The sequence below is a fragment of the Coloeus monedula genome (genome assembly GCF_965178545.1).
Source record: "Coloeus monedula genome assembly, chromosome: 2".
NCBI classification, from domain to species: Eukaryota; Metazoa; Chordata; class Aves; order Passeriformes; family Corvidae; genus Coloeus; species Coloeus monedula.
The window spans coordinates 82,878,127-82,905,495 of record NC_138782.1 but is presented as its reverse complement, the minus strand read 5'-3'; the positions used below and the strand labels follow the sequence as shown (position 1 = coordinate 82,905,495).

Genomic DNA, 27,369 nt, shown 5'->3' with positions numbered 1-27,369 from the left:
GGACACAAAGTGATGCCATGCCAGAGACACGTTTCAGCGTGCTCTTCATACAAGAATTATGTTAAGCCTGTCCCAGAAAGAACATCACTGTGCTCACAAATATATTGCCATTAATACATTTTAAAAATCCCTGTCCTTTCAAGCAACTTAAAGGTATAAAACATTATGGAATGGAGAACTGTTGCTGGAGAGAACAAACATGAAGCAGTCACATAGTAAAACACAGTCTAGAGATTCCTTAACCTTCACGTAGAGATGAGCCTTTCCTTAGCACCTATTTACCATTGTGTCTTTAATGAAGACTGGTTACAACTGTTCTAGGAGCAAAAGAAAGGTAACACTCCATTTTTTCTGCATGATTACTTCTAGTATTCACCTCTGTATTGTTTAGAAAGACAAAAGGTCCCATGGCTTCAGAGTGAGACACATTAATCTACTGTACCAGAAGGAATTACACAAACTAATACAAGAATTCAGCACTGGGCCTACCTCTCCCCTTTATACTCTTTTCAAAGAGAGTAAACCCAGCAAATTTCCTACAATAGCTTTTAATTAAACACACATTGTAGAGTACATGGCAAACATTTATTTTATCCACGAAGAGAGGATAATACGTTTTGGTGCTGCCTACATCTAACACAACTTAATAAGGCAGACTTAATCAGGTCTTTACATAACAAGAACTCAATAAACAGATTTTACACATCCAAGAAACCCAGCTAAGTAGAAAAGATCTGAGGTTAGCATGGGTACTCTTTCACACATCTAAACAGAAAAAGGCCCAGAGTGCCCTACTTTGAAAAGATTTCTATTAACTTTCACATGAATAAGAACACAAAAATAGCAAGCTCAAATTCCTTAAAATAGTCTTTCCTGTTACACATTTCTTTCTTCCACTTTGTGGCTGCTTTCACTACTGAATGGCTCCAGATAATTCCTAACACTCAAAATGTGACAGCTCAGAAACACAGGTGTTAGTTCAAGCTAAAACTAAAAATCCCGAATATTAACTCCCTAAAACATGAACCTGCTTATCATTTACAGTTAATCATATATAAAAATATTTTACATGCATTTATATGTTTAAAGGTCTGATTTCCCATGGGCCTGTTCTTCTGGAAATTAAATTTATCATTAATTATTAAATCAGTATAATTGATAAAACCAGTTTTCTTAAAAGTGTGATTAATTTTAAAAAGTTTCTCTCCTCAAGAAAACACCAGCAATGCCTTGGTATGTCAGCTCTTTCTACTATATTAGCCAGGACTTGTAACAAGAAGAATAAAATAAAATGGTTTATTAAATCCTGAACAATCTGGAAAAATTCTTCTTGTGGGGAAAAAAAGTATGCTATTAGCATGTTTATATTTCTACATAGCTTGAAAATATGTTGCAAACACACAACAGATGTTCTGACGTTATTTGACATGTTTTAGGTTTTTTAACCAATCTGCAGCCCCATCCTCTCTAAAAAAGGCAGCTTAGCTGGGATTTGCCTGCAATTTATCAGTGAATTTAGATTGCATTTCCAACAGTTATATCAGCAGCTGCCTTGGCCCATCACCAGACCTCAGTCACTTCTGAAACCTTTATGTAAGCCCTACACCTAGCAGTATTAAAACATAAGTGTCATACTTCAAATGGTAAGAATATTTTAGACTTACTTAAGAGGTTATAAAAGGCAGGGAGATAGTATTGATTAATATTTAAAAGCTACAGGTTATCACTGAAACATTTTTTGCCTCTGGCTAAGAATTCTGTTGAAAAAAACCCATGCTACATTATGCAGATGGTAAATTGTAGTGCTTCAGACACCATAAAATTTTAATCAACACTTAATGTAATTAAAGGAAACATTGGGAAGAAGAACTGCTAAAAGAACTTTATTTATTGTTTTAAGGGAAGGAAGTGAAAGCAGAGATTGCTATTTCTAAAAGTTATACAGCACACTATTTGCTAATAGATTTTATATAAAAGTATGCAAGAGTTCCAGAATAAATATGTGAACTACATACTCTTAATCAGGACTCAGCTTAAAAGAACCAATTTCATGTTCAGACTATGCCCAATAAAGCTCAAAGATGGACCATACCGTCGCACTTGTTGGATCTGGGAATGCTCTAGCTGCACCATCCTGCTGAGGCTCACGTGAAGCAGCAGAGTGTTTCAGTCCTGATGCATTTGAGGGTCCAGCCTCAGACCTCCTGGATGAATTGACCTCTGCCTACAAGAAGCACATATGTACACTTCACAGACAAGATCAAAGTTGCTCCAAAAACATCTGGCTTATTGTGGAATGTGTATTTTATTGTAGAGAATATGAGGCTTACCAAAACGTAATAATCAGATGTGCCAGTTGCATCTCAATCACACAGCAATATGTTAAAGAAATTTTCATTCTTTAAAAAAGACTGCAAACGTGCAGTTTAAAATGCAATTTTGAAGTTTGTTTGCACGTAAAAACAAATACAACATTCAAAAAAAGCACAGATGTAGAGAGCAAAAAATAAAATTCTTTAGAAGATCCAGGACATTATGTCAGAATAACACCATTTTTAAAACTTGTGTTTTGCATGTCCTTAAGACAATGCTGACCTACTGTTGATACAAGTGAAGTAGCACAGCCTGTTTCCCCACAAGACTAAGGAGCCTCTTGTGAGTGCTAATGTAATGTGGCTATACTGGTTTCAGTACCAAAGTTGCCTCACAGACAGAGTGGGCATATATGCATGACACTACATTGGGTAGTATATGCATACCAATGTTCAGTATTTAAATTTCAGCACAGAGTAAAACAAAAAATGTATCTTATGATACTGCTTTCGTGTACATTTACAAAATGTCTACTAGGCATTATTTCCCAGAATTTAGGTTTCATGCCTAGGAAATCTGAGACAAGAAATCAGTAGTATCATGTAGGAGAACACAAACCCTAGTATACATGCTAGCAATAATCTCTTGGGAATGGAAAAGTACGTACCATCATAGTGCTGAACTGAAATACTTTTAAAATCGACACATTTCAAATAAAAAAAGAAGTCATGACCAGACCAATTGTTATCAGTAAGCAAGTCACCTCCCAAGTCATGTGTCTAGATCCCAATTTATTACAAAGATGACAACTTCAAATCTAGTAACTGTCTTCAAATGCAGATATAAGTAGTGGTGGTAGTAGTAGCAAGAAATACAAACGGTGTATTAGAAAACAACCAGTTACGGTGACAACAAACTGATAAGATCACAGTATAATATTCTTTCATTATACTATTTAGTGTGAGGAAATTAAGTTCTCTCTTTCTTCATGTGCATTACCTCAAGAGAATCCAAGAAATACGGCACCGAAACAATCTGGAGATGGATTTAACATTTGAAAATTTAGAAGCTGACAACACTGCTTTCCCCTTGCATTTGACTATTATGAACAGTAATATCAGACAGGAAATGTTATGATTCAAAAATGGATCATCAACAAAGCAACACAGAATTAAGAAAAATTTAGACTGGAATAGACCTCTAGATGTCCCTGGTCCAACTCTCTCTAGAGTCACGTCCAGACAAGTTTTGAGCATCTCCAAAGCTGGGGATTCCACAGCCTGTCTGGGTAGTCTGCTCCAGCATTTGAAAACACTTCTTTCCTACATTCAATCATAAGTTCCCTGGAACCTGTGAGTACTGATTTTCATACTCTTCCTTTTTCCAAGATGAGCTTATTTAACCTTTACTGTTAATCTCTATAAAGGACTACAAAATGTGCATATGATTTACTTTAGTTTATGAAAGTACTAAGTCTAGTATCTAGACTGAAGTCAGACTAACATTCAAAAGATGACCAACATATTTAAACATAATAATGATGGTGAGCAGAGAATTAATTTTGCTGCAAAATATGCTTTGTAATGGCAACATGAAGGTAAACTATACTGTTTTACAGTGATACATATGCTATCAGTAATTTCTTTTTCTTTATCCTTTTTTAAGCAAAATGGAATTTCTGTTATATAACACCTAAAATGCAGAAAAAATTTTGGAAGTCAATATAAAACTAATACAAAATATAATTTCCTATTAAACCAGACAGGAACAAAGGTGGATATTCACAGAAGCAGGAAAACCGTAATGAGAAAATGTGTTGGATTTTTTTTCCCTCCTGAATTTCATATTCCTATCTCAATACCACACATGGGGCTTTTTTTAAAATTACCACTTTGTTTAAAGCTGGTACGAAACACAATAATCCTGGGATCACCTACACAAAGTTAGGAAACCTCTTCTTTAAGGATGAAGCTAATGCAGAGTTTGCTAGTATGTTTGCTAGCAGAGAGACTCTCTCACATTATACACTCAATCAGCAATCTGATGTTAAATCTTACCCCATAAATTGACATGAAATGTATCCAAATGATTAAAAACTTCTGTATTTCCTGCTAGTAATTCATACTATTAGTTTATTACAAACACATCAATTGAACACCTCAGCCTAACATCAAACAGATAAGAAAGTCAAGCAAAGCAGAGAAGCAGGAAGCTTAGAAAACCCCAACCCCTAAAATTTGATTTGAGATGGGAAGAAGGATGTAATCAGAGGACAGAACTGTTTTACCTTACTAAAAAAACCCCACAACGGATTGTAAAAGGCTGTAGAAACCTAAGACTTTTGTTCATTTTTTCCCTGACAAGTGTTTGTTCTTAGGAGGTGGTGTCAAGCATATAGGCACACGGAAAGCACCAATGTTCTTTAAAGACTGATGTCCCTAAGTCTTTCATTTTAAATCTGAAAAAGGTATGAAATGTAAGCTACGAATTTTCTCTCACAGAAGAAGCCCAAATAAAAACATACTCTGATATTTCTAGAATTTCTCTGATGAAGATTAGCAGCTCTTAAGTAAAAATCAATCCTACAATTTTAAACCCTTATATATTTTTTAAAAGCCAGGAAAAAGCAGTCCATTGCTTCTCCAAGTAGCTCAGCTTTAGAACTCTGTCCCTCTATCTCATCTTTGTAAAATATTTGGAGATGTTTTTATCATAAGCGTTATGGCATGAGAACATGCATGTCCTGCAAAATTGGCAGGAATGCTCAGAAGATGACCATCTTTGCTTTCATGGCACACAAAAAAAGTAAAAGTAGCCTTTAGGACAGCGTTAGAAGAACATGGGTGACAAAAGGGGACATATTGCCAGCCTTGGCCTTAGTGAGGATGTGCTCTGCACTAATGCCACATTGTCATAAAATAACTGTAGGTCCCTGCCCTCATGCACAGTAGTCTTCCTCAGTGGCTGACTTAAGAGTTTAGTGGTAAACCCAGTGAAAAACAACACTGTGCATGCAAGACATGCAATTCTCTAAGGAATGTATTTGTCTAAACAAACCTTGCTTTCACTGAAACACAAGCTAGAGAACACATTTTTCGGTCACAGCAACTTCCATACCAGAGTTCAACTTTCAGTATCTTCAGATAGTAGCAGAGTAGTTCAAAAGAATTTGCAACCATTTTTCAGTAGTAACATGTTTTATTCCTTCCATAAGCCAAAAGAGGAAAAAAAAAAATCACAAAGGTAAAAAATTTAGGTTAGCTCTGCCCAAACTTTCCTAGCACTTTCATGATAAGACTAATTCTGGAGAATTCAATCAAGTTATTAGTGTCTGAAAACAGGGAAGTAAAAGGTAGTTTTTACCACACTGGTCACCACTAAAATTAAAATTAACCAATCAATGCTTGAGATGCACAACTTATTAACTAGCAAATTTCAAGAGATCCACTCTTATTTTTCTCTTTCAGACTATACCAAGAAAAAAGGCTTCCAAATAGCCATAGATGAAGGTTTTCTGAAATTATGAATGTTTCTGCGATTTACAAGTTTTTCCTCAGTATTTTTTTTCTAATTTTATACAAGAGAGATAAAAGTTTAAACAGTGACTTCACCTTGAAGCTAATTTGCCTGGCAAGTTCTTTAGCCTCCTTGTCTGCCTGGCTTGACACGCTTCCGGACGTCAGTGGTAAGAGGGCTGTCTTCATAGACGTGCCACACATTTCACAACAGAAGTCTTGTGACCTGCCCACAAATGACAGAATAGCATGTTCTCAGTGTTCCTGTGTGCTTGTTTAAACAAACTTTTTGCAGAACAATCCATACAAAGTCAAGTGGTGGCAAGGCCAGTAGCTTAGAAACACTTCCCTCTGCCTCAAATCACATTATCTTGAAAAAATATGTTGACAATTACCTATATTACTAACACAAATTCTCTCATGTCATTTAGGGAAGTATTAACAACTGACTTACATAACACGATTATTTATACTTTATTAATAATTTCTTACAATTAAAAAACCTATTTTATATCTGCAGCAAATAAAAATGACAAGTGATAAAGACTTAACTATTATTACAAATGTTATACTGGACCCAGGAGCTTGCACCTCCAATCCAGGAATTTCGGTTTCTAGGAAAACATTACCTTCCCTCTCTTGCACACATCATTGGTCTATGGGGCACACTGCAGGCAGCTCTCCAGGCCAGTGAGGAACCGTAGAGCCTTGACAGCACAATATCAAGACCAACCCACCCCACTGACTCACTCCAGTTACTGAATGCCACTGAGAAGAGTCTGGTTCTGCCTTCTTTACAGCCTCCTTTCAGATATTAGTACACATAGATATAATCCCCTGAACCTTCTCCAGGCTGAACACTCCCAGCTCTTTCACTATCTCCCTGTATGAAACATGTTCCAGCCCTCAATCACCTTTGTGGCACAGCACTGAATTAGCTCCAGGAAGTCCTTATCTTTCTTGTACCCTGACCTGGTCACAGCCCTGACCTGAACCCAGCACTCCTGATGTCTCACCAGTGCTGAGTACTGAAGTGGGATCACTTCCCTTGACCGGCTGGCAATGCTTCTCCTCATGCAACCCAGGACACCATCAGCCTTCTTTTCTGCAAGGGCATGCTGCTCCCTCATGATCAGTTTGGTCTCCACCAGAACCTTCTCTTCCAAGCTCTCTTCCAGATAATCAGCTGGTGTTATTCCTCTCCAGGGGCAGGACTTTACTGTGACATTCCTCCAGCCCGCTGAGGCTCCTCTGAACGGCAGCACAACCTTCTGGCATATCAGCTACTCTGCTCTGTTCACCTGCAAACTTGCTGAGGGTGCACCCTGTCCCAGCATCCAGGTTGTTAATGCCACTAATGACACTGAATAGCACTGGCTCCAGTAATGACACCGGGAATACACCAGTAGTGACCAGCCTGCAGTTGGATATTGTGTTAGTTATCACAGTCCTTTGAGCCAGGCAGCTCAGCCAGTTCTTAATCCACCTTACCGTCCCCACCTACCAAGGCTGTACTTCATAACTGAGGATAAGGGAAAAAACACCAAAAGCCTTGATAAAGTCCCTATAAACAACACCCACTGCTTTCCATTTGTCCACTAAGCTAATAATTTCATCATAGTAACCTCATCTAAAGCTAATTTCCTCGAGATCATTTAGAAGCAGTTGCTTCAGAATTTTGCCATTATTTCATTATTATTATTATTTACTTAAGGGCAATGATACATTATTGTCTTGGTTGTTTTCTCCCCCACTTACTATCAATTCCATCATACCCACTTTCCCTCCATGCTGCAATTAGTACAGTATCACAATGTTAATTACATCTTCAAGCCTGAATTTCCGACAAACCTCTAATATGACCACACAATGCTGGAAAGAACAGAGCCCACTCAAAGTATTTTGTTTGACTGCAAGTTCCAAGTTTGCACAATATTCAGAGAAAAAAACCCAACTACATATGCAAGGCATCAAACTTGTTTTATATTTGGAATAAATGCAAGATAATAGACTGAAGTACCTTATTTTCTACTCAATGCATTACTCTAAAAGTGAGTGAATATATATGTACCTACAGTAACAAACTTAGCACTTACTTCTTTGCAAGAGCTCTTCTTTCTTCTGGTGTGTAATCTAGAGATCCTATTGCTCCTTCACCTTTGGTTGGCATAAAACCAATGATGGCTAATAAAGCTGTTCTTACTAAAATGGGAAAACAGAGCTATAAACAAGGTGGCAGAAACAACAGTCATGTAATCTCATTCTACACTCAGAAAAGTTGCAGCTCTGATTGCAAAACTTCATTCTGCCAAGTCTGAATTTCATACAAGCAGCTCTGGTTTGGGGTTTTTTTTTGGTACACTGCAAGGCTTTCTTAGTTTTGTTTTAATATCATAGTGTAAATAAAGAGAAGGCCATCAGGCAACAGAGAAGAAAAAATCAATTGTCACAAAAATGTTGCATCAAGGAGAGTGTTCCATACTTTAAAAATGATCCAAAAAAGGTAAGGCAGAACTGGCATATAAAGGGGAGGGGGACAGGGAGGGGAGGGGAGGCAGGGGGAGAAGAAGAAGGTAAGAAGGTTCACAGGGAATTCTTTTTGTGTGTGCTTTCCATTAGACATTAATTCTGCACTTTACCGTATACATGCTCAGTGTTTTTCTTTTATGTAAAGTATCACAGAGTTTGTTCCTTTTATGTCATCATAATAGGGGAAGGAGCTCACTTAAAATATTAATAACTACTTGTAACAGAATTGTCATCTAAAGCATCTCTCTTGACAACATCTATACTTGGATTTTGTTTTACAGAAGTAATAACATTTTAGAATTCACTTTGCTAATAGATTTAGTAAACAAATACCACATCAAAATAAGTACCACAGAAAAGAGACAGGTATTTACAACTCCTATTTAGAAACACAGCGTTTTCTGTGCTTTAAAAAAACATAAGACACCTAACAAAAGTTGAAGAGTGGTCTGCTAGAAAAGTCCTAAGATCTTACCAACATATTTTAAAAGTGAAACTGATATGTCAAGAAATAATTGATATATTGTACTCAGCAAAACTAAAATTACTTTAACACAAGCATATTGCCTTGGATGAACTGTGCCAACTCTCAATTTCTGTGATAATAGTGTTTTAAAAAATAGAGCAGATTCAGTTATTCTGAACTCAGACCACATTATCTTTCCTCTTAGTGCTCAGAACCACACCATTAGACTTGAAAACTCCCCTCTATTAATATTCAAGCTGGCTTTAGTGATCATACAAAAACAGGGCAAAGTAATAGCATTTATTTTCATAAGAACAATTTAAATAAAATCCACAAAGAATATTCTAACAGTCTGAGAATTCTTAATGCTTACGCATCCAAGTAAAGTAGAGCTTACCATCACCCCTCAGTTTCTCAGCCCTGGCTTTTACTTAATATCATTTCCAAATCCATCTATTTTGCTCTTTCATAACCTTACATTTGACAAATTCCCCCACAATTTTACATCCCCAAAATCTGTCTCCGTTTCCACTATAAATATTCTTCATGAGATTTTTTTTAGTTTAAGAAACAAGTAGTTTGACAGGGGTAACATTTTCCAAATAATTGTTACTTACTACTCCACGAAGGCTGCCATGTTTCAGGATGATGCCCTGAGATGCTTAAACAAATTTTCTTCCCCACTTCAAACCTGCCATTTGCCTTCAAAGGAAGAAGGAGGATACAAAAAAATATGCTAGAAGTTAACTCTTGAGTTCTGGTAAAAGTTGCAAAAATCATGATCAAAAGAATTCCATATGCAAACAATAAGTGACAACTGTATTACTGCCACCTCACAAAATTGGCATTCAGCTTCCTGAACACAGAACTCTGTCATCTGACTCTATTAGTGCATTAAGAAAACCTTCTACAAAAGTATGCACAAAGGAAGGCCTTTGCCCCAAACTACAGGTCTGCCTTCCTACATCTGTGCAATGTTTTCAACAGAAACCCAGCAGGCCCATGAGGAGAACAAAATGTTAGACAATCACATCAGCAATGTGATTTCTCCCAAAGGAAAAAACTTCAATTTATTAGGCATAAAGCTTCATGCAATTAGAGATTACCAAAATCATCCTGGAAGACTTTGGATCTTCAATTATACTGTACTATGCAACCTTTCTTACAAAAACAACATTATGTTAAATGCCAAGAATCTCTCTCTCTCTCCACCTGTGATAAAATTGATGACATGAAAATGAAAAACTAGTAAGCATGCTTACTTACCGTCAGCAAAATAATGCTGGGTGGTTTCATGGGATATTCAGGTGGTAGCACTATTCGCCCATGATAAATCCCTCCATCAAAATCTGAATCTGGAGGGCCTCTAACAGTGAAGTGCCATTCAAAAAGATTATCCTAAAATGCCCCCATCAATCGAAGAAGTAGAACAAAAAAAAAAAAAAAAAAAAGGGTTTTGTCACAGAAATCGACAACTCAATGCCATTTTCTTGAACAAGGACAGGCTGAAGAAACAGTGCTCAGCAGAAGTTTTAAAAAGTCAAAATCAAGTGGAGAGTTACTAGAATGCAGCACTAAGGATAAAACATTATAGTTTTCTGGTAATTTTCTTACACAATAATTCGCCAAAACCCTCAAATTCATTATCCAAATTTTTTACGCTAGCTGTATAAATTATGACAAGAGTTTTATTACCCCACAGATGGAAAACTGAGTCAATGAAGAGAAAACTGGATCTTTGCCTCAGTTAACAAAAATCTCTGGAGAACCAAGGGGAGACCTACACCAAGAAGAACACTAATGACAGCCTCCCCAAAGCTCCTTCTGTGCCCAGGTCAACACAGGGACTTGACTCACACCCCAGAGAATTCCTATTCTTCCTCTTCCACTAACAGTTTTGAAACAGCTACTGTGCCTTATTGCACAACAGGTACACTTTGAAATGTAGAGTATTATTTTCATTGGACATATAAACAACTTCTCTTTAAACATTATTTCTTTGGGGTTTTGAGCTGGTTTTTGTGTAGCAGACCTTGTGCTGCCAATAACTTCCTAAGTATTTACAAGCAGAACAACTCCTCCTGTTAGGACAGGAGCCCAAAAGAGGCTTGCTGCCAGTGAACGAAATCCCTCAGCTAATCCTAAACACTGGCATTACAGCGTTGGGACTGCCCACCTAGTTACAATTTTTCAAGTACAGGAGATAACTGTTAAGATTTCCAGCATTTCCTTTCATCTGCCACTGTTCTCTTCCCAGTGAGACACTGTTCCAATCCAGAAGTAAGACCTTCATGTAGGTTACAAATAATAGCAAGAATTAAACCTTTCATTTCACCACAGGAAGGGGAAACAAGGTACAGATAAAAACTAGTAGACAATAAGGTATATTTTATAGCATCTAGGAACATGCATCATTACGTGAGCATGTTTAGCATGTTATACATTTCTGCAAACAGCTAAAAATCAAACCTCCCAACTGATACCACAGGACAGTGCCTTTTTTTAATTAATCCAGTGAAATTAGAAGGGTTTTCTGTTTAAGCTTCTAACCACCAGAACTTCGTTGTCCTCTCAGCCCAAAAACTTAACCGGGTGTTTAGGCAAGAAGCTACTCCTTACATGAAATCCCTCTCTCTTACAATGCATCCAGAATTGCACACATTTATGTTTTTCACAGGTTTTCTTAAATGCAAAACAGCAGTCCTCAGAGATCACTTTGGGTTAAGTATTTCAGTGAGCAACGCAACAACTGAGCCCGATTTCAGGTTTGGGTACAAAAAACTTGACTTAAATATTATGTATTTACACAGTCTTGGAAAGGAGATGGGGGAATAAACACATCCATGCCATAAAACTACTCAGGTGCAATGTAAAACTATTATGTACTTTCACCAAAAACCTGGAACTACAAGACCATTGAATTCTGCTGCTGATTTCCATCATAGGGAAAAAAAGAGGTTTGCTAGCACTTAAATATGTACATTTTAAATATATATGCATTTTAGAGAAGTATATATTAATTAAGAGTATATGTGATAAAACTGCCTAACTACAAGCTCTTGCAAACATATAGAGAAACAAACCTCCAAAGGCTGTGCATGATAATGATCTGTAGGATCCTTCAGTTCCGCAGCCTCTTTCATCAAACGTTTGACAGCTGAAAAAAAAAAGGCGTAAGATATGAAAATGAAGAAAATAAATTAATATGCATTGCATAGAAAAATACATAAAACATTTATTGAAGAACTCTACTCAGCTAACTAATCTTTTCCAGCATATTCCAGCTCCTTCACTAGAGTTCATAATTCAAGACACGATATAATTACTTACGATGAATAAAACTTAAATGGGTTATACAAGCATAAAGTTATGAAAAATATGTTGCATGGTCACAGAGTTTCTCAACACTGAACACTGGGACTGAAGTAGTTTTATATTAGTAACTGCACCAGACAGGAGGAAAAACATACGTATCATTAACAGAGTTTCAGACTACAAGATATACATGGCTAACAACCTCAATATTTTATGATACAGGACATCAAAGATGTGCATCTTTAACAACTGCTGAAAAGCTTTATCCTGATACTTCCCGTAACAATTATGTGACTACTCCCCGAGTTGTTCAAAGGGAGGTCACAGTAATACTGGACAGAAACCAACACATCACCAGTGAGAGGAGATGAAGTTTTTATTTGGTTTGGAAACACATATGCCTAGCCATAAAAATTTACCCAGGGCCTCTGCAGTTGAAACCTGCCACTGAGTGTGAATGCCCAGGTATTTTTCTATCATAACTTCAGGATAGTCATTAGTAACCTTCTCCAACTTCTACTTCAGAAATACCAGCATCATCTGTATTTTCTGCATCTCCTTCTTCTGGCCACTTTGTAAGCTGCTACAACACTTGTACTTCCAGGTGCCCTCATGTGCACCATACATTAGTGTCTAATAAAAAACTCTAACCACCCCACAGAGGAATTTTCCTTCCAGTCTACTGTGAGAAGTTCTTTTCCTCCTTCACGCTTTTGGACAGCTATAAACAATGGCTCAAAGTTTGAGAATTTCACTTCTTACAACCCAAAAAGAACAACGATTATGTGGAAATTTGCTGCCGCCAGTTACCCCAGTTATGCTGCTGCCACAGGGAAGTGTCAATTAAACAATTTACAAATCCCACCAGGTCATGTCACGGGTAGCAGCATTCTGCTGAATAACAGTTTGTCTCTTTCATCTTCATTAAGGTTTACCAGTTCATTAGAGAGGAATAATAAGATAACCAGTCTGGACCAGAAAAGGCTTTGGACTCAGCATTGGCTCACAGCCAACAAGCCTGGACACTTGCCTTCAGAAGAAGAGTGGCATGCACCAGGATGAGCTAATTCAGGAGCAAACACCCCATGAAGCAAAAGGGTGACCATGAGAAAACTGAGAATATATGTAACGAAGCCTAATAAAGACAGAGCAGTCATGGACAAGGCAGACAACTGTTTCTGAGATTTCCCAGCTGAGGCACCAAGACAGAAAAGAAGAAATACAGTCTCCCATAACAGCATCATATGCAGTCACCCATGTTCACTGCAGGCAAGCTATTAGAGCATAATACTATTCCACTCTTGGGGCATGAAACACAGCAAAATCTAATTTAGCTCTCATATACCACAGAGATAATTTGCTTATAAGAAGTTTTCAGTATTAAGCAACCCAGGACATCTTAAAAATCTATCAGATGACATAACTTCAGCCTTCCAGTACCTGAAGAGAGCCTACAAGAAAGATGGGAAAGGGACTTTTATAAGAGCATGTAGCAACAGGACAGGGGGAATGAGAGCAGATTTTGATTAGATATTAGGAAAAATTTCTTTCCTGTGAGGGTGGTGAGGTGCTGGAACAAATTATCCAGTGAAGTTGTGGATGCCCCATCCCTGGAAGTGTTCCAGGCCAGGTTGGATGGAGCTCTGAGCAACCTGGTATAATGAAAGGTGCCCCTACCCATGGCAGGGGTGTTGGAAGCAGGTGATCTTTAAGGCACTTTCCAACCCAAGCCTTTCTATTATTCCATGATTCTAAGCAGCACATGTGTATGCAGAAAGGCTGAGAACTGGGGTTGTTCAGCCTGAAGAAAAGGCTCTGGGGAGACTTTAGTGTGACCTTTCAATACCTGAAAGATGCTTGTAAGAAAGAAGAAACTTTTTACCACAGCCTGTAGGGACAAGACAAGAGGCAATGGTTTAAAACTCAGAGTAGGTTTAGATTGGACATATGGAAGGAATTCTCTACAGTGAGGGCAATGAGGCACTGGAACAAGTTGCCCAGAGAACAAGTTGTGGATGCCTCATCCCTGGAAGCACTGAAGGTCAAATTGGACACATCTTTGAGCTGCAATCTAACTGGAAGTGTCCCTGCCAGAGGCAGGGAGGCTGAACTAGAAGACCTTTAAAGATCCCTTCCAACCCAAACCATTCTGTGCTTCTCTTCCCACATTGCTGAAAAATGCCAACTGAGAGGCTGCAAAGAAAAGCCTGGAGCAATAAAGGTTCATTCTGAGAACATGTGATCCAGTGAAGAAGGCATGAAACTGTTTCTTCTTTAAGCACTGCTGCAGTGTTCATGAACACAGCTCCTCCTCTGGCTACCAAAAACTGTGGTGGAAGAAACAAGCATAATTCACAAAGTCTGCCTTCAAGAAGTTATGGTATTTCAACCCAATTAAGTCACACTGAGTCACTGAGTAAACATTTGGCAATAGCAATTCTGAAAAATCAGAATGGTTTGGGCCCATTTGAAATAAAGAACTGCAGACTATCAATGAAGTCAAAGAGTATCACTAATTCAGCCAAAAAAAGAGAAGTCAAGACACTGAATTTGTCTAAGACAGGTTTTAGAGACACAATTATCAATTTATTTTTTAATGTGGCATAATCATCAGCATGAAAAATAACCACACTTTCACAGATACACTCAGCAACACTTTATCAATGTTCATCAAAATTAAATGCTGAGGAAATTAAGTTCCTGGACTAGAGATTACAGGAGAGTTCCTACCCAGCAGGAAGTGTGGGAACTGTCTACTGCCCTGAGGATGAAAGAGAATACTACAGGTCAGAGACTCTGCCTGACAGCCCGCCTCTTGTGTTACACTGAACTTATCAAAATTTTCTGAAAAGCAAAATATGGATATTAAAAATCTGAGAATCAAATTTAAAGCCCCCAGCATGCTTTAGGATTGAGTGGTGTAATAACAGTTAATGAACAGAATCTGTACAATATATGCATATATGATTCGTAGATTTATTTCTGCCAAAAGCCACGTCCAGTCAAATTCCAGTTTCATCATCACTTACTTTAAGCTACCCTGAAACTTCAGTTCACACAACTGCTTCTCTTGGATATGTCTGGAGGTCACATTCAAGTACTCCTGCTATGTGGAGCTGGCTATGTGCCCAACTAGACAAGTCTGCACCTAGTGGCTCAGGACACCTTCTGGACACAGAAAACGCAAGTGATCAGTCTTTGTAAATGTCAGTATTATTGCTTAAAGGGATGACAGGATTTGAACATCCACGGTGTTCTCTTAGTAAATCATTATGCCTTTTCTTTAGAAAAAAAAAAAGAAGGTTGTTCATGACAGTATCTTCCTCAAATGCATAGCAAACCTTTCATTCTGAAATGAATTCCCAAACCAAAATTTCAATTGTACTGTTTGAAAAAGGAAGTACATAATGAACAAATAAATAATGGAATCCAAAACAGCTGGCATAAAGCTAGAGATCGCTCAATCTTTCAAGTTGACTTACCTAATCTGGGGAAAGAGGAATAAAACAACTTGACAGCTTTTACTGCTTTGGCAAATGTTTCCTACCTTTTTATTTATGACGGCTATTTTTTTTTTTTCACTTTAAGCAAGATTTAGAGGTCTACTCAGAAGAAACATAGAAGTAGTAGTAATTTTTCCCTATGGCTCTGCTGACCAAAACAGCACAAGTAAGGATGCAACCTATTTACTGAATACAGGTTTTCCAATGAAAGTAAAACTCTCATAAAACCCTTCATCTCAGAGAAACTTCTATAACTACTCAATCCACTTAAGCTATTAGTAAAACACAGGTCATCTTTGTTACATGTTTGTCTATTAATGAGGCTACTATCTACAATTACAAAAAACAGACAACAATAAGAAAAATTTTAAAAATTGAAATCACATAAACCATTTGAGACAAGCATCAAGTCCCTTCAATTACATGCATGTGTCATGGATGACATGTTGGGAGGGTCTTCTTAACTCCAGCTAGCTTTGTTTTCTTCCCCCCTCCACTCTATACCTGACCATCAAGCCAGGAGTGCCTGACCCACGGCTGGTGTAACCATCAAGTGACTGCAGAGGTCAAAGTGCAGAGAGTCACCTGCTGAATCACCAGTCCCCACAGCAGCCCAAAGCACTAGGGAACCCAAACTGCATTGGCATTCAAAAGAAAATCCCATTTACTAAAGGTAATGTTTAAATTTCTTGTAAGGGGAAAAAATAACAGTGAATCACACTGTCAGTAGTTCCACTGCATAAAGAATGGATCACATCACTAAAAAAAGTTAGGATTAAGTTCATGTGTAAAGTACACAGGATTTCTTGTAAGATGACAATACTTGAAGAGCTTTGACATTTTAAGCAAAAAACCCCCACCTTTAGTGATGTAAGGAAACATATTTAAAGTAAAGAGTCACAGTAGCTCTTTGATATGGAAAACAGTATTTTTCAATAGTGGGGTTTTTTGCTGGACTCTGTAGAGAATGGCTTATTAAATCTAAACACAAAGCAACTCTAACAGGTTCACAGCGACCCACACAGTGTCACCAGGTACCTGTGTGTTACCTGTTCCTTGTGGATGTGATTCTCCTGGACAGCTTAGAACCTGTGAATGATGTGCAATCATTTGTGAACTAAAAATAATAGAAGAGGGGGAAAGGGGGCTTGAGACAACTACTCTGAAATACCAGAAAATCCTTTTGCAGAACAGAGTGTTAAATGGTATCTACTCTAGAAATTAATCCAAGGTACCATATTTTCAAGTGAGCTCTGTATCACTTGAGTGATGCAGTGCTTTTCTCCTCTACCTCTGCATTCCTTCTGCCTATTCAAGAAGCCCCCATCTTAACCCTTCCAAGTTTGCACCTGTCTTTAAATAGATTTTTGAGCTCCTGTACATATTTTTGTATGCTATTTCACAAAAATGTGACTATATTTTCATAAAAATTTGCACAGTAGTTTATAGTAAATTAATTTTGAATCAAGACTACAATTAAAGTTTCATTAGGACCCAGATACCTGATCCTTCTTCACAAAAAAAAAAAAAAAGCTCACACAACATCCCAGTCACAGCCAAAAATAAAATCCCTGGAAGACAGACAAAGCTTCAGTTGGGCAAGTCCTTCAAACCACTGATGAGGAGAATATACTATATATTCTGTACCTTTAAATCTCTTTTACAAAGTATTCCCTACCATCTCTGTGATGGGACTACACAAATCTTTGCTCTGACAACTCAGCAGCCATGCAAAGATGTACAGATACTTACACATTTTTCAGTCTTCTGGCACCAGAAAGACAGCAGTAGAAGAAGCAACCCATAATGCTAACGATCCTTGCCATACTACCAGTGATCACCTTATTAAAACTACATCCTCCTGTGCTAGAGGAATGGGCAAAATGAAGAAGAATTAAAATTTCAGTCTCAATCTCTTGAAAACGGTGAACAACATAATTTTAAAATCACCACCTATAGTTTCCACATGATTTTAAACATCATGAAGTACAGAACACTATTCTTCATACTAAAGAAACTACACTTCTTTGTCTAAATGAAAGCAAATGGAGACAATTAAGTTGCTGATCATTGAACGTCAGTACTGCTGTGATGTTCTTTATTAATCAAGTTCCCATTTTATTTTGATCTCACGTAACAAGACAAAGCAATTGTTCTTACAAAACCAAAATGTCTAACTGCAGAACTGGAACAACTGTCTGGGGCAGCCATAGCTTCCAAAATTGCTTTTATTTTCAAATTTGATGTTTTGGTTTAACCCCACACAGCTACTAGAAATTACACAGCTGCTTGCTCATTCCCTCCCAGTGCTCTACTCTGGTGGCAAGGAGTATCGGGAGTGAGAAAAAGTAAATCTTCTGGGCTGAGATAAGAACAGTTTAATAACTGAAGCAAAGTAAAATATAAAACTACTAATGATAATTTTAAAATCATGATAATAATGGTAACGAAAAAGAGAGAGAGAAATAAAATCCCAGAAAAACAAAGGATGCTCACCACCCACTGAACAATGCCCAGCACATACTCCAGCAGCGATTGGCCCCTCCCAGCCAATCTCTCTCCCAGTTCATACTCTGGACATGACATTCTATAGTGGGGAATATCCCTTTGGCCAGTTCAGGTCAGCTCTCCTGGCCATGCTCCCTCACAGCTTCTTGTGCCCCTCCTCACTGGCAGAGCATGAGACACTGAAAAGTCCTGACTCAGAGTAAGCACTACTGAGCCACAACCAAAGCATCTGTGTGTTACCAACACGATTCTCATATTAAATCCAAAACACAGCACTGGACCAGCTACTAGGAAGAAAATTAACTCCATCCCAGCTGAGACCAGGACATTTCTTTGGCAGTTCCTTCGACTTCTGCTACAAAACAAATGGAACCACCATTTCTGAAGAAAAAGGCCAGCTGTTTTCCGCCCTCAGGGTCTCAGATACATCCTTTCTCAAGACCCATAAGCCTCCTGAATAGCTGCTTTACATCTTCACAGCCTCACATACATTCTTTCACACAACAAACAAGCCTCCTGTACTCACACAAAGTATTAAAAACTACTAAAAAAAACAAAAAAACCCTTTAAATTAGTCTTGTCTTGCTTTCCTCTCACCCTCAGAAACAGCCAACCTTAAGTACTCATTTCCCTCAGGGCAGCAGCAAGTACAGTACTCTTCTTGTAGTTGCAATTCAAAACAACTGGTTTTTTTGTTGTTGTTAACAACGGGAGGTTAAACTTACAAAATGCAAGGTGCTTGTTGAACACACTAAGATCAAACAATATCTTCAGCCTTAATAAAATTTTAACATCTGTTCAACTTTTTGTTTTTAAACAATCTATCCTTATTTAATACACAGAAGACACTAAGCAGCACAATAGCTACTAGCTACTTCCTATTTGCTCTGTTTTGTTAAAAAAGAACTGACGTGTGCTTGTTGGCACAGAACACTTACTTGTACAAAATATGGAGTGGAGAAAGAAGTACAGTTTGTAGAAAAAGCCGCAATCTTATTGAAGATGACAGCTAAGAGGATCACAATCTCAGCATTGTTATTTTTCCTATGCCTCCAAGAACCCAAAGCACTGCCCTGGGCAAAAATGCAGGACAGCTTGCCGTGCCTCCCTCCACGTGCTCTCCCTATGCCTCCAGTGCCCTTGCTAATCAAATAATCGATGAGGTGGTCTGCTAAAAACAAAACAAACCCTGCCCAGAAAAAAAAAAAAACAAACCCCACTGCTGTTTGTAGGCTCTGTGTGAGGCACCGTAAGTAGCTCTTCATAATTCAAGTGTCTGTGCTAATACCGGCTCAGATGCCTGGTCACAGCCTACGCAAAAGCGAGAGATTGTCACTACAAGAGCAGTGACTACAAGATTTGGTGTCTGATCTTACAGCAGGCTAAGGGTCACAGCTCTTGGGGAAAAAAAAAGTTGAGAGATTATTCCAAGTAGCTGTCTTATAAATTTCAAAAAATAGGGATGTTCCTGAGGCATGAAGAGGATGAAGTCTGTGCTTTAGTCAGCTGAGCTTTAATATTGATGGGAGAGGTTTATCAGCCATGTGGTAGCAGGCTGATATACACTGACTAAACCATTTTGAAATCCTATGACAGAAAATAGCCTGCCCTTTTACAAGTGCTAAAAATACACACAAAAATATGAAGTAACAGCTTACAAGGCTTTGCCTTATTGAAGCAATACAAAGAAGCCTGAAGTGTGAAATTTCATCCCTTCCAAAATTACCGGTCTTTTTGGGAAGAAATAAAAAAGAAACTCAAGTTCATGGGCAGTGTGAGAAGACAGCATCACGTGAATTCTTCCATGGCCCCTTGCTCTTACAAAGAGTAACTGGCAGGAAACAGGAGCCACTTGACCATCCCAGACCTGCACTGGCCACGGCCTGTACCTATGGCAAACTGAGACCTGTCAAGAGCTGCGCTGCCTCTCATTGACACAGATGTGGTGTGCAGCGGAACAACGTGCTTTGTGTTGTGGAGAGTTACCATCTTTCAGATATGTTGGGATGAACTAATATTAGCTGTAGAAACAGGGATAAGGATGAAGATGAACACATTGCCTAGGAGCAATCAGCAGCAGGACAAAGCTGTGCAGCAATATTGCTCTTTTGTGGTCTGCTTGAGAGCACACAAAAAGTACGGCACTGGAGAGCCTAAATGATACCCACTCATCAATCTGGCCCAGCATATTCATAGAAGAGGAATCCAGGTATTAACCACAGATGAACCTCAGGTGCTTCATAATTCTACAGCAGAATTTGGCTTAAAAATAAAGATCAATTAAAAACTCATGTTTCTTTTACCGAAATTTTCCTATTTAAAGTGTATTTTCATCTCTAACATTACATTAAAGCAACTTATACTAAAAGGGTTACTAGGATTTGCCCTTTTAAAAACTACTGAGCAGATGGAAGTCACCATTTGCAGTTTGCTCAAGTCCAAAAGCAGATTTCAACAGTAGAAGCCTCTTGTACAGGTACAAAACGATTACTTTTTTCACTCTGTCTCAAGATAGCATGTTCCAAATCCCTAAAGCTGACCTAAAGGTTAGCAGCTTGGTTCTTCCTCTATTACAGGCAAAGGAACAACAACAGGCACAAGGACAGTTACTTGTTCTAAAGCCCTAGAAGGCTCAGTTACCAAAATAATCCCTTTAGTTCGGAGATGACACAACCCCTTGAAATAGAAAATATGGTGGACTTCTTTTTATGTATTTTAGTGCATTTACATTAATTGAAACCACCTTAATATTAGAATATTCTACAGTTCCATCTTAAGCCTGTAGTCGAATGGCAAGAGTAAGATACCACCACTAAACTGCACATGTAACTGTAACAAGATCAGAATTTGTAAAACATGCACAGAACTATTAAGTAATTACATATGCTTATCTACCTGGTTAGCAAGTAAAGTGCCAGACTAAAAGCAGTGGCTATACATAATTACAGTCAACTCATTTTAATGGACAAGTGTTGAAGAAACAATATTTATTTAAAATATTTTTTTATACTTATTCAACACCTTTCTGCCCATCTGTTCAGTGAACGATTTCACACATATTGACTATTGAAATCAATATTTTAAATTGTTATAGAGGTTTTAAAAGTTATTTATATAATTTATAAACTGTCAGTATCTATATAGAAAGAAATAGTTTAATATATTAATATGCAACCAAACATGTTTAATTGGGAGAAGTAATACTGATCCATTGTACGAATTATTTGTCTTTGCCGCAAAAAGTTCATTTTGCTATAGAATAACACAGGTGCCGAAAATTAATTCCAGTAAAGGTAATTTTCTCGTGAATATACGGGAGACAAGTAACAACAAAGGGGAAGAACAGTTCTAAATTAAGCCACAAGTATTTGTCCTCTCCACCCAGATCCCAGGTGCTTGTCATACAGCACACCACCACTGTTTCCCATGACGTGGCGAACCACAACTAGTGAGCGTGTTTGTGTGGCCTTGTAAATTCACATATGGCACACATCCTGCATGTCTCCCTAAAAAAAGTATTCCTTCCTGGTATTTTAAATGGCAACAAGTTCATCATTTGCTTAGTGATTCTTCTTATCTTTGGGTTATGCAACTTGGGTTGGGTGAGGCTAAATGACATAATTTAGCAATAGACACATCATCTGCATGAGATATGTTTGTAAACAAGCCTGTCACTGACATTTGTAAAGTACAACTCACCGTAACATTCAGTTTCTCCCCACCTCCCACGCTGGTAACAGGACGGTATGATTAAAAAATAAAGCCACTATTCATCATAATAACATGAAGCCGATAATGCCTATTTCTCAACAGCTGGTTAGGGGAAAGCAGGGGCAGGACAACAGCCGACACACAAACCCGACCAGCCCTTACAAGCTGCGGATGAGGTTTTGCTTCGGCAGTGTCAGGCCTCTGGCTGGGCAAGCAGCTCTCAGAAGGGGAAGCCCTGGCACAGCCGGTCAGAAGCCACTGCTCCAACACAGCCACACGGGCGGACATTGCCTGTGCACTATTTGCTTCCTAGGAATCAAAACCTTCCCTTCTAGCGCTGTTTCTCCAGGCATCACCCACATCTCTTGAGGCGTCCCTCTCACTTCAAGGATTCAAAGGAAAGGCCAGGAGTTACAGGCATGAATTCTAACATGCAAACTTGTCAAACCAGACATGTGAACAAACACAGACACACAAGTGAATAGAGCCTGTACAGCAACACTTCTGCAAAACAAACTGACGGCACACAGGCCAAGTTATCCTTGGCAGTCTGTCCCCTCACACGCACCTAGTCGGAGAGGAGGCGATGCCCCGGGGAACAGGGCACGGCCACCTGACTAAACGTTCAAAGGTACGTTTCCACGAACCACCAAAAAATGCGTGGGCACACAGACTTGGCGGTCAGGGTGTTTTGAACCGAATTACAGCTCGGAGGAAGGTTTCAACGCCATCGCACTGCGAAGGCTAGGCGAACCGATCCCGGCCGGCCTCCGCCTGAACGCCGCCACCGCCCCGGCGCAGGGGACCCGCCGCCGCGGCCCCCGGCCCTCCTCCCGGCCGCGGCCCCGGCCCCCGACCCCTCCGCGACCCGCGGTAGCCCCGAGGCGGGCGCGCCCGCCCGCAGCGGCCCGGGCAGCCCGTGAAGGAGCGGCCGCCACCCCCGCCCGGCCCCGCCGCCTACCCGGGCTCTTGAGGTTGTACCGGGCCTCCATGGCAGCGGGCACCGCTCGCTCCGTCCGCGGCGGCTCCGGCGGCGAGGGCGGAGGAGGAAGGCCGGGCCCGGCAGAGCCCGCCTCGCCTCGGGACACTCCCCTGACGTGGCAGCGGCGGCGACAGCCCCGCCGTGACCGTGGGGGGAGGCACCTGCCGCGCCGGCACCGCCCCGGGCCCGGCCCCGGAACCGCAGCCGGGAGGGGACGCGGTGCTGCCGTGCCCGGGCCGCGGTGGCTGGGCGGGTGGCAGTGTCCCTTCTGCGTCCCGGCCCGGCTCCGCCCCGACCCGCAGAGGTGATGGTGCCTCTGGACCTCGATGGGTTTGAAAACTGGGGACTCGGAAAGGGGGCTTTCAGGACCCCCACAGACCCAACGCCCACCCCGCCCAAAGGACTTCACTGTGAGACTTAGTAGGATCTTGTTTCTTGGTTTTCAGGATCATGAAAGACTGAAATAGTGTCATACGCCAATGATTATTATTTTAGGCAAGAATTACCAGCAAGAGTGTGACTTGATAGCCATCATTTCCATGCCACAGTGACAGAGGGATATTTGTATCTACAACTGTTTCTCTTCCACCTGGTTATAGGCATAATATGCTTGGGATAGCACTTTTAAGAATATATTGCTAAGAGAATATCTAAATTAAACTGGTCAGAATCTCAGGAGTCTCCGTTTCCTTTTGATTCAGTACAAGCTCTAAATAAGAAAAAAATGTGCTTGTCCTCATCAGAACTTTGAAGCTCATATCTAGCTCATATTGTCCTTCATTTCACCTGTGAAATTAATTGTCCCTAATTTCATGTTACTTTTATATTCTTCATAATCATACTAAGAAAAATAATTCTTTATGTTTTGATGTCTTAGTTCTCTTTTTCCCTCTTTGAACAGCAATGGCAAACAGTTGTAAATAAAAATATTTGAGTAGGTACATATTTTTCACCTTGCCATGTTCTCAAACGCAAAACAATGTGTTAGTCTTCCTTTCCATAAGTAAAGAAAGGGACTTTACTCCTGAACAACTAGCAGAATTTTGAAAGGGAAGAAGTGATCATCGTTTTTACAGGACAAAGCACTATGAATAATAGAAAGGGTTATTAATGTATAGAGATGGGAAAAGAGGGCATCAGACCTTGGGGTTCCCTCTTGAAATGAAAGCACCCTAAGGTACATTAAATGGCCATCAACTCTTGATGACATTTCAGCATTTCTGACCACTTGAGACAGTGAGCTGCAGGCACTGGTGTCAGGTTCACAAACTGTTTTGCCTCGTCGTTCCTTGTCTTCCAGAGCCACCTTGCTGTGCAGCTGGAGAAGGGCGTTGGGACGATCTGTCACTAAATCGTGCCCTTCCCCAAAGTATGAAAGAGATATTTTGCATTCAGAAATCTGGATTTCCATGTAAAAAGTTCTGGAATCTATTTTGGTTGAAGATAATTTTTGAAGTTGTGTTACAACATTAATAGGATAAAGTGGTACTACATGAGTGTCATGTGGAGTTCAGCTTTGCCTTCTGGGCTCTGGCCTTTGACCCTGGATGCACAGTGTCATTTTTTATAGTTCAAGGAGGAAGCACCTGCAGTTAATGTGAAACTTGGGCTTTCAGCTAAAAAAAGATAGTCACTCGAACTGCATGACAGCTAAGCACTATTGAAAATAAGCTGAATAGACTTAAAGCAAGAGAAATAACACTGAAAGGAGGTGCACATTTTCCCCATTTAAGTAAGCTACAGTGTGGCTTGGCTGGGAGCTGGGGGAATCGCCATGAGATATTGTGCAGAGCTAGCAGTACAAGACTGTTTTCATTTTCAGATGTACCATTAGTTAAAAGTCAGAGCTGCAGGACATGAATGCTGCCAGATGAAACTGCTGATTCCTGCAAGGTAGTCAGCATACAGTTAGAGATCTGGGGATTAATTCCCAGCCCCATATCCCAGCAGCTGCTTGGGGCTGGCACTGCAGAGCTCTTGCACAGTCAGTGTTGCCAGTCCAGAAGCAGGAGCCTCCCTCCTCTTCCTGCCTCTGGTTAAAAATACCCTTTGCATTTGTGTTTTCATCTGCCTTTTGTTTAGACTTTTGCAGGAAGAAGCCATTTTGTACTAGAACTTGTGGGTTTTAAAACCAAACACCAAATATAGTAGCAAAATTGCAGTCAAATCCTACATGCTGGCAGCACTTCATGTAGCTTGTGTATCCTGTCATATGATCTAACTTGGTGAAAAAATAAACATGCTCAGCTGAAGCACATAGAAACTGAAAGTTTGCCTGAACACTGCTGCAACAAAGATTTTGTTATTTAATGCCACACTGAATCTGTGCTGAATTTTTTTCTCATATTTCTATGTACTTTTCTGTAGTTATCTTTGGATGAAAACAGAGACTCTGATAGATCCACCCAGGTCCAGAGACTGATAGATCCACCTAGTAGCATATAGGCCCTTTTGGTGCAAAAAAAATTACAAAATTAATGACATCATAAGGTTTGATAAAATGAATAATTTTTCAGTTGAAGGTGTTTTTACTGTGAAAGAAAGGCCAAGTCAGAGTAAATAATGGGCAGAATTCTGCTGAACACTTGCAGACTATGGATACACATTTCTGAGCTGATTTCCTGAGGCTGGCTTTACAGCTGATTGAGAGAACTGGGAGTTCATCTTGCCTGGAATAGATGTTAGCTGTACACCCAACAAATCATGCTTTAAAAGTTCCTGCATTTTTCAGTGAGCTGCAAAGGGGGTTAAGCTAAGTCCTCTGTGTTCTAGACCACCCTAGTTAGGTATTTTTAGATGGATGTATATATATATAGCTGCATCTGATATACATAGCTCTCTATACCTGAGAGAAATGTATCCTGCATTTTCCCTCAGTTCAGAAGAATTACAAGCATTTCAGTCAATATAGTCTCTTGTTTTTAACAGTAAGATCCTTGAAGAACTGATTTTAAATGTCCTAGAAGGGAGCTCAGCCAGTATGGGAATCACAAAGGTCAGCATGCAGAGCTGGGGGGATGGACACTTCTCTAAGAAGAGTCCAGCAGGAGCCCCCAAAGAGGGAGTTACTCCCAAAACCTCCCCTTTCTCTGGGAGGCAGAACACCTGTGTGACATAGGGGTTCAGTTTTTGCACAAAGGTGTGATGCATCAGTGTATATTCTTACACATGTCAGGGAATTATGCTAGGTAATGTGACACTGAACTCCTATTTATTTCTCTGTGCGGACCGTGTAATTGTACGAGATGAGGTACATTTCAACAGTGTATAAATATTACCTAAAGTAAATTACCTGACGTGATTACCTAAAGTCAGTTAGGTAATGAGTGGGGTAAAGAGTGGGGCTTGTATGCTTTGTAGGCTGTGTCATAAACTCAGCTACAAACTATTTATTCTAGAGAAGGTTTGAGATCACAGAAGTTATAATACAATAGTTCTTTGTACAGAGTAATCACACCCTGCTTTTACGAATTCACAAAATGTAGAAGGGTTTGCCTCGTTTATAATACTAACCTTTCAATACAAGCAGTTGACTGCAGAATTAAACGGTAATGGAATTAAGGAATCTAATATTCATATGCCTATATTGTCAGTGCGAACAGATATGACTCACTTGCAAGAGAAATCATTGTGGTATTCATTGTGGCTGATACTGTCTCGGCTGTTAAAATCCTTTATGTGAATTCAGACGTTGTAAATCTGGATTCAACAAGCACACCTCCTCCTCACCCATACAAACTGGCATTGTGTAACCAATGCCCTGTAGCAATTGCACAGATGGATGGTGCTTCTCAGGAAAGCAATTACTGTCTGTTCTTCAAGCTTAGTTCTAAGGCAACCATCTCACAAAATGGGGGGCTTTGCCAGCTGACTTTTAATTATTAGCATTATTAGCATTATTTCAGAAATTAAGAAAGACAGTGGGGAAAGGAATTAACAGATTGCTTTAATTGATGAAGCAAGTGAGTGCCTGATCTGGACCATTGGTGCAGAGTTAGTGTGGACTAACAATATGTTCCACAATGTGAAGTCAAAATAAAGCTACAAATTTTTCACCTTTTCTTTACTCCCTGAAGAATGGGGAGAGTCACGACAATCAGTTGACTCACAGTCTTCTGGCATCATTGCTGTAATAGTTCAGATGGTTTCCTGGTTCAGAAGACATGTGCAAAGACCCAAGTCAAAGCTGAAGCTGTGTCCAAGTGACAGCTGTTCGTGACTCTGAACTTCCCTGATTTAGTTGCTCTATCTTTAGCAGCTACAGATAATGGCAGAAATTTTCTCTGGTGCGTATTCTTTACCATGCAAATTGCAGAGCACACCAGATAGTTGGAGGAAGTTGCAAACTACTCAGATTAAAAAATACTTTGCTCCTGTGCCACTATTTAAGGAGAAAAGGTTGAACATAGCCTTTGACTCATGCAACCAGGTCTCTTTAGGGCTTCAGGCCCCAGATTTTCTTTTTATCACTTTTTCCATGTTTGAGTGGCTCTACATGCCCCTTCACTTTAACTTACTCCCATACGC

General features: G+C 39.6%; 1 protein-coding gene across 2 annotated transcripts in view; it reads right to left on the bottom strand.

Annotated features, from left to right (window-relative positions):
• Positions 1 to 22,951, bottom strand: part of UBE2J1 (ubiquitin conjugating enzyme E2 J1) — a 28,919-nt gene extending 5,968 nt beyond the window's left edge. The window contains exons 1-7 of one of the 2 annotated variants that reach the window (XM_082303085.1): positions 22,822 to 22,951; positions 11,907 to 11,980; positions 10,090 to 10,221; positions 9,441 to 9,525; positions 7,925 to 8,030; positions 5,925 to 6,054; positions 2,093 to 2,224 (exon numbers count right to left, since the gene is read on the bottom strand). In XM_082303085.1, coding sequence (XP_082159211.1) covers positions 2,093 to 2,224; positions 5,925 to 6,054; positions 7,925 to 8,030; positions 9,441 to 9,525; positions 10,090 to 10,221; positions 11,907 to 11,980; positions 22,822 to 22,852 — 690 coding nt within the window. In that variant the 5' untranslated portion in view covers positions 22,853 to 22,951. The remainder of the gene's footprint in view (positions 1 to 2,092; positions 2,225 to 5,924; positions 6,055 to 7,924; positions 8,031 to 9,440; positions 9,526 to 10,089; positions 10,222 to 11,906; positions 11,981 to 22,821) is intronic. The other variant, XM_082303086.1, reaches the window with a different exon arrangement.
• Between the last annotated feature and the right edge of the window lie 4,418 nt (positions 22,952 to 27,369).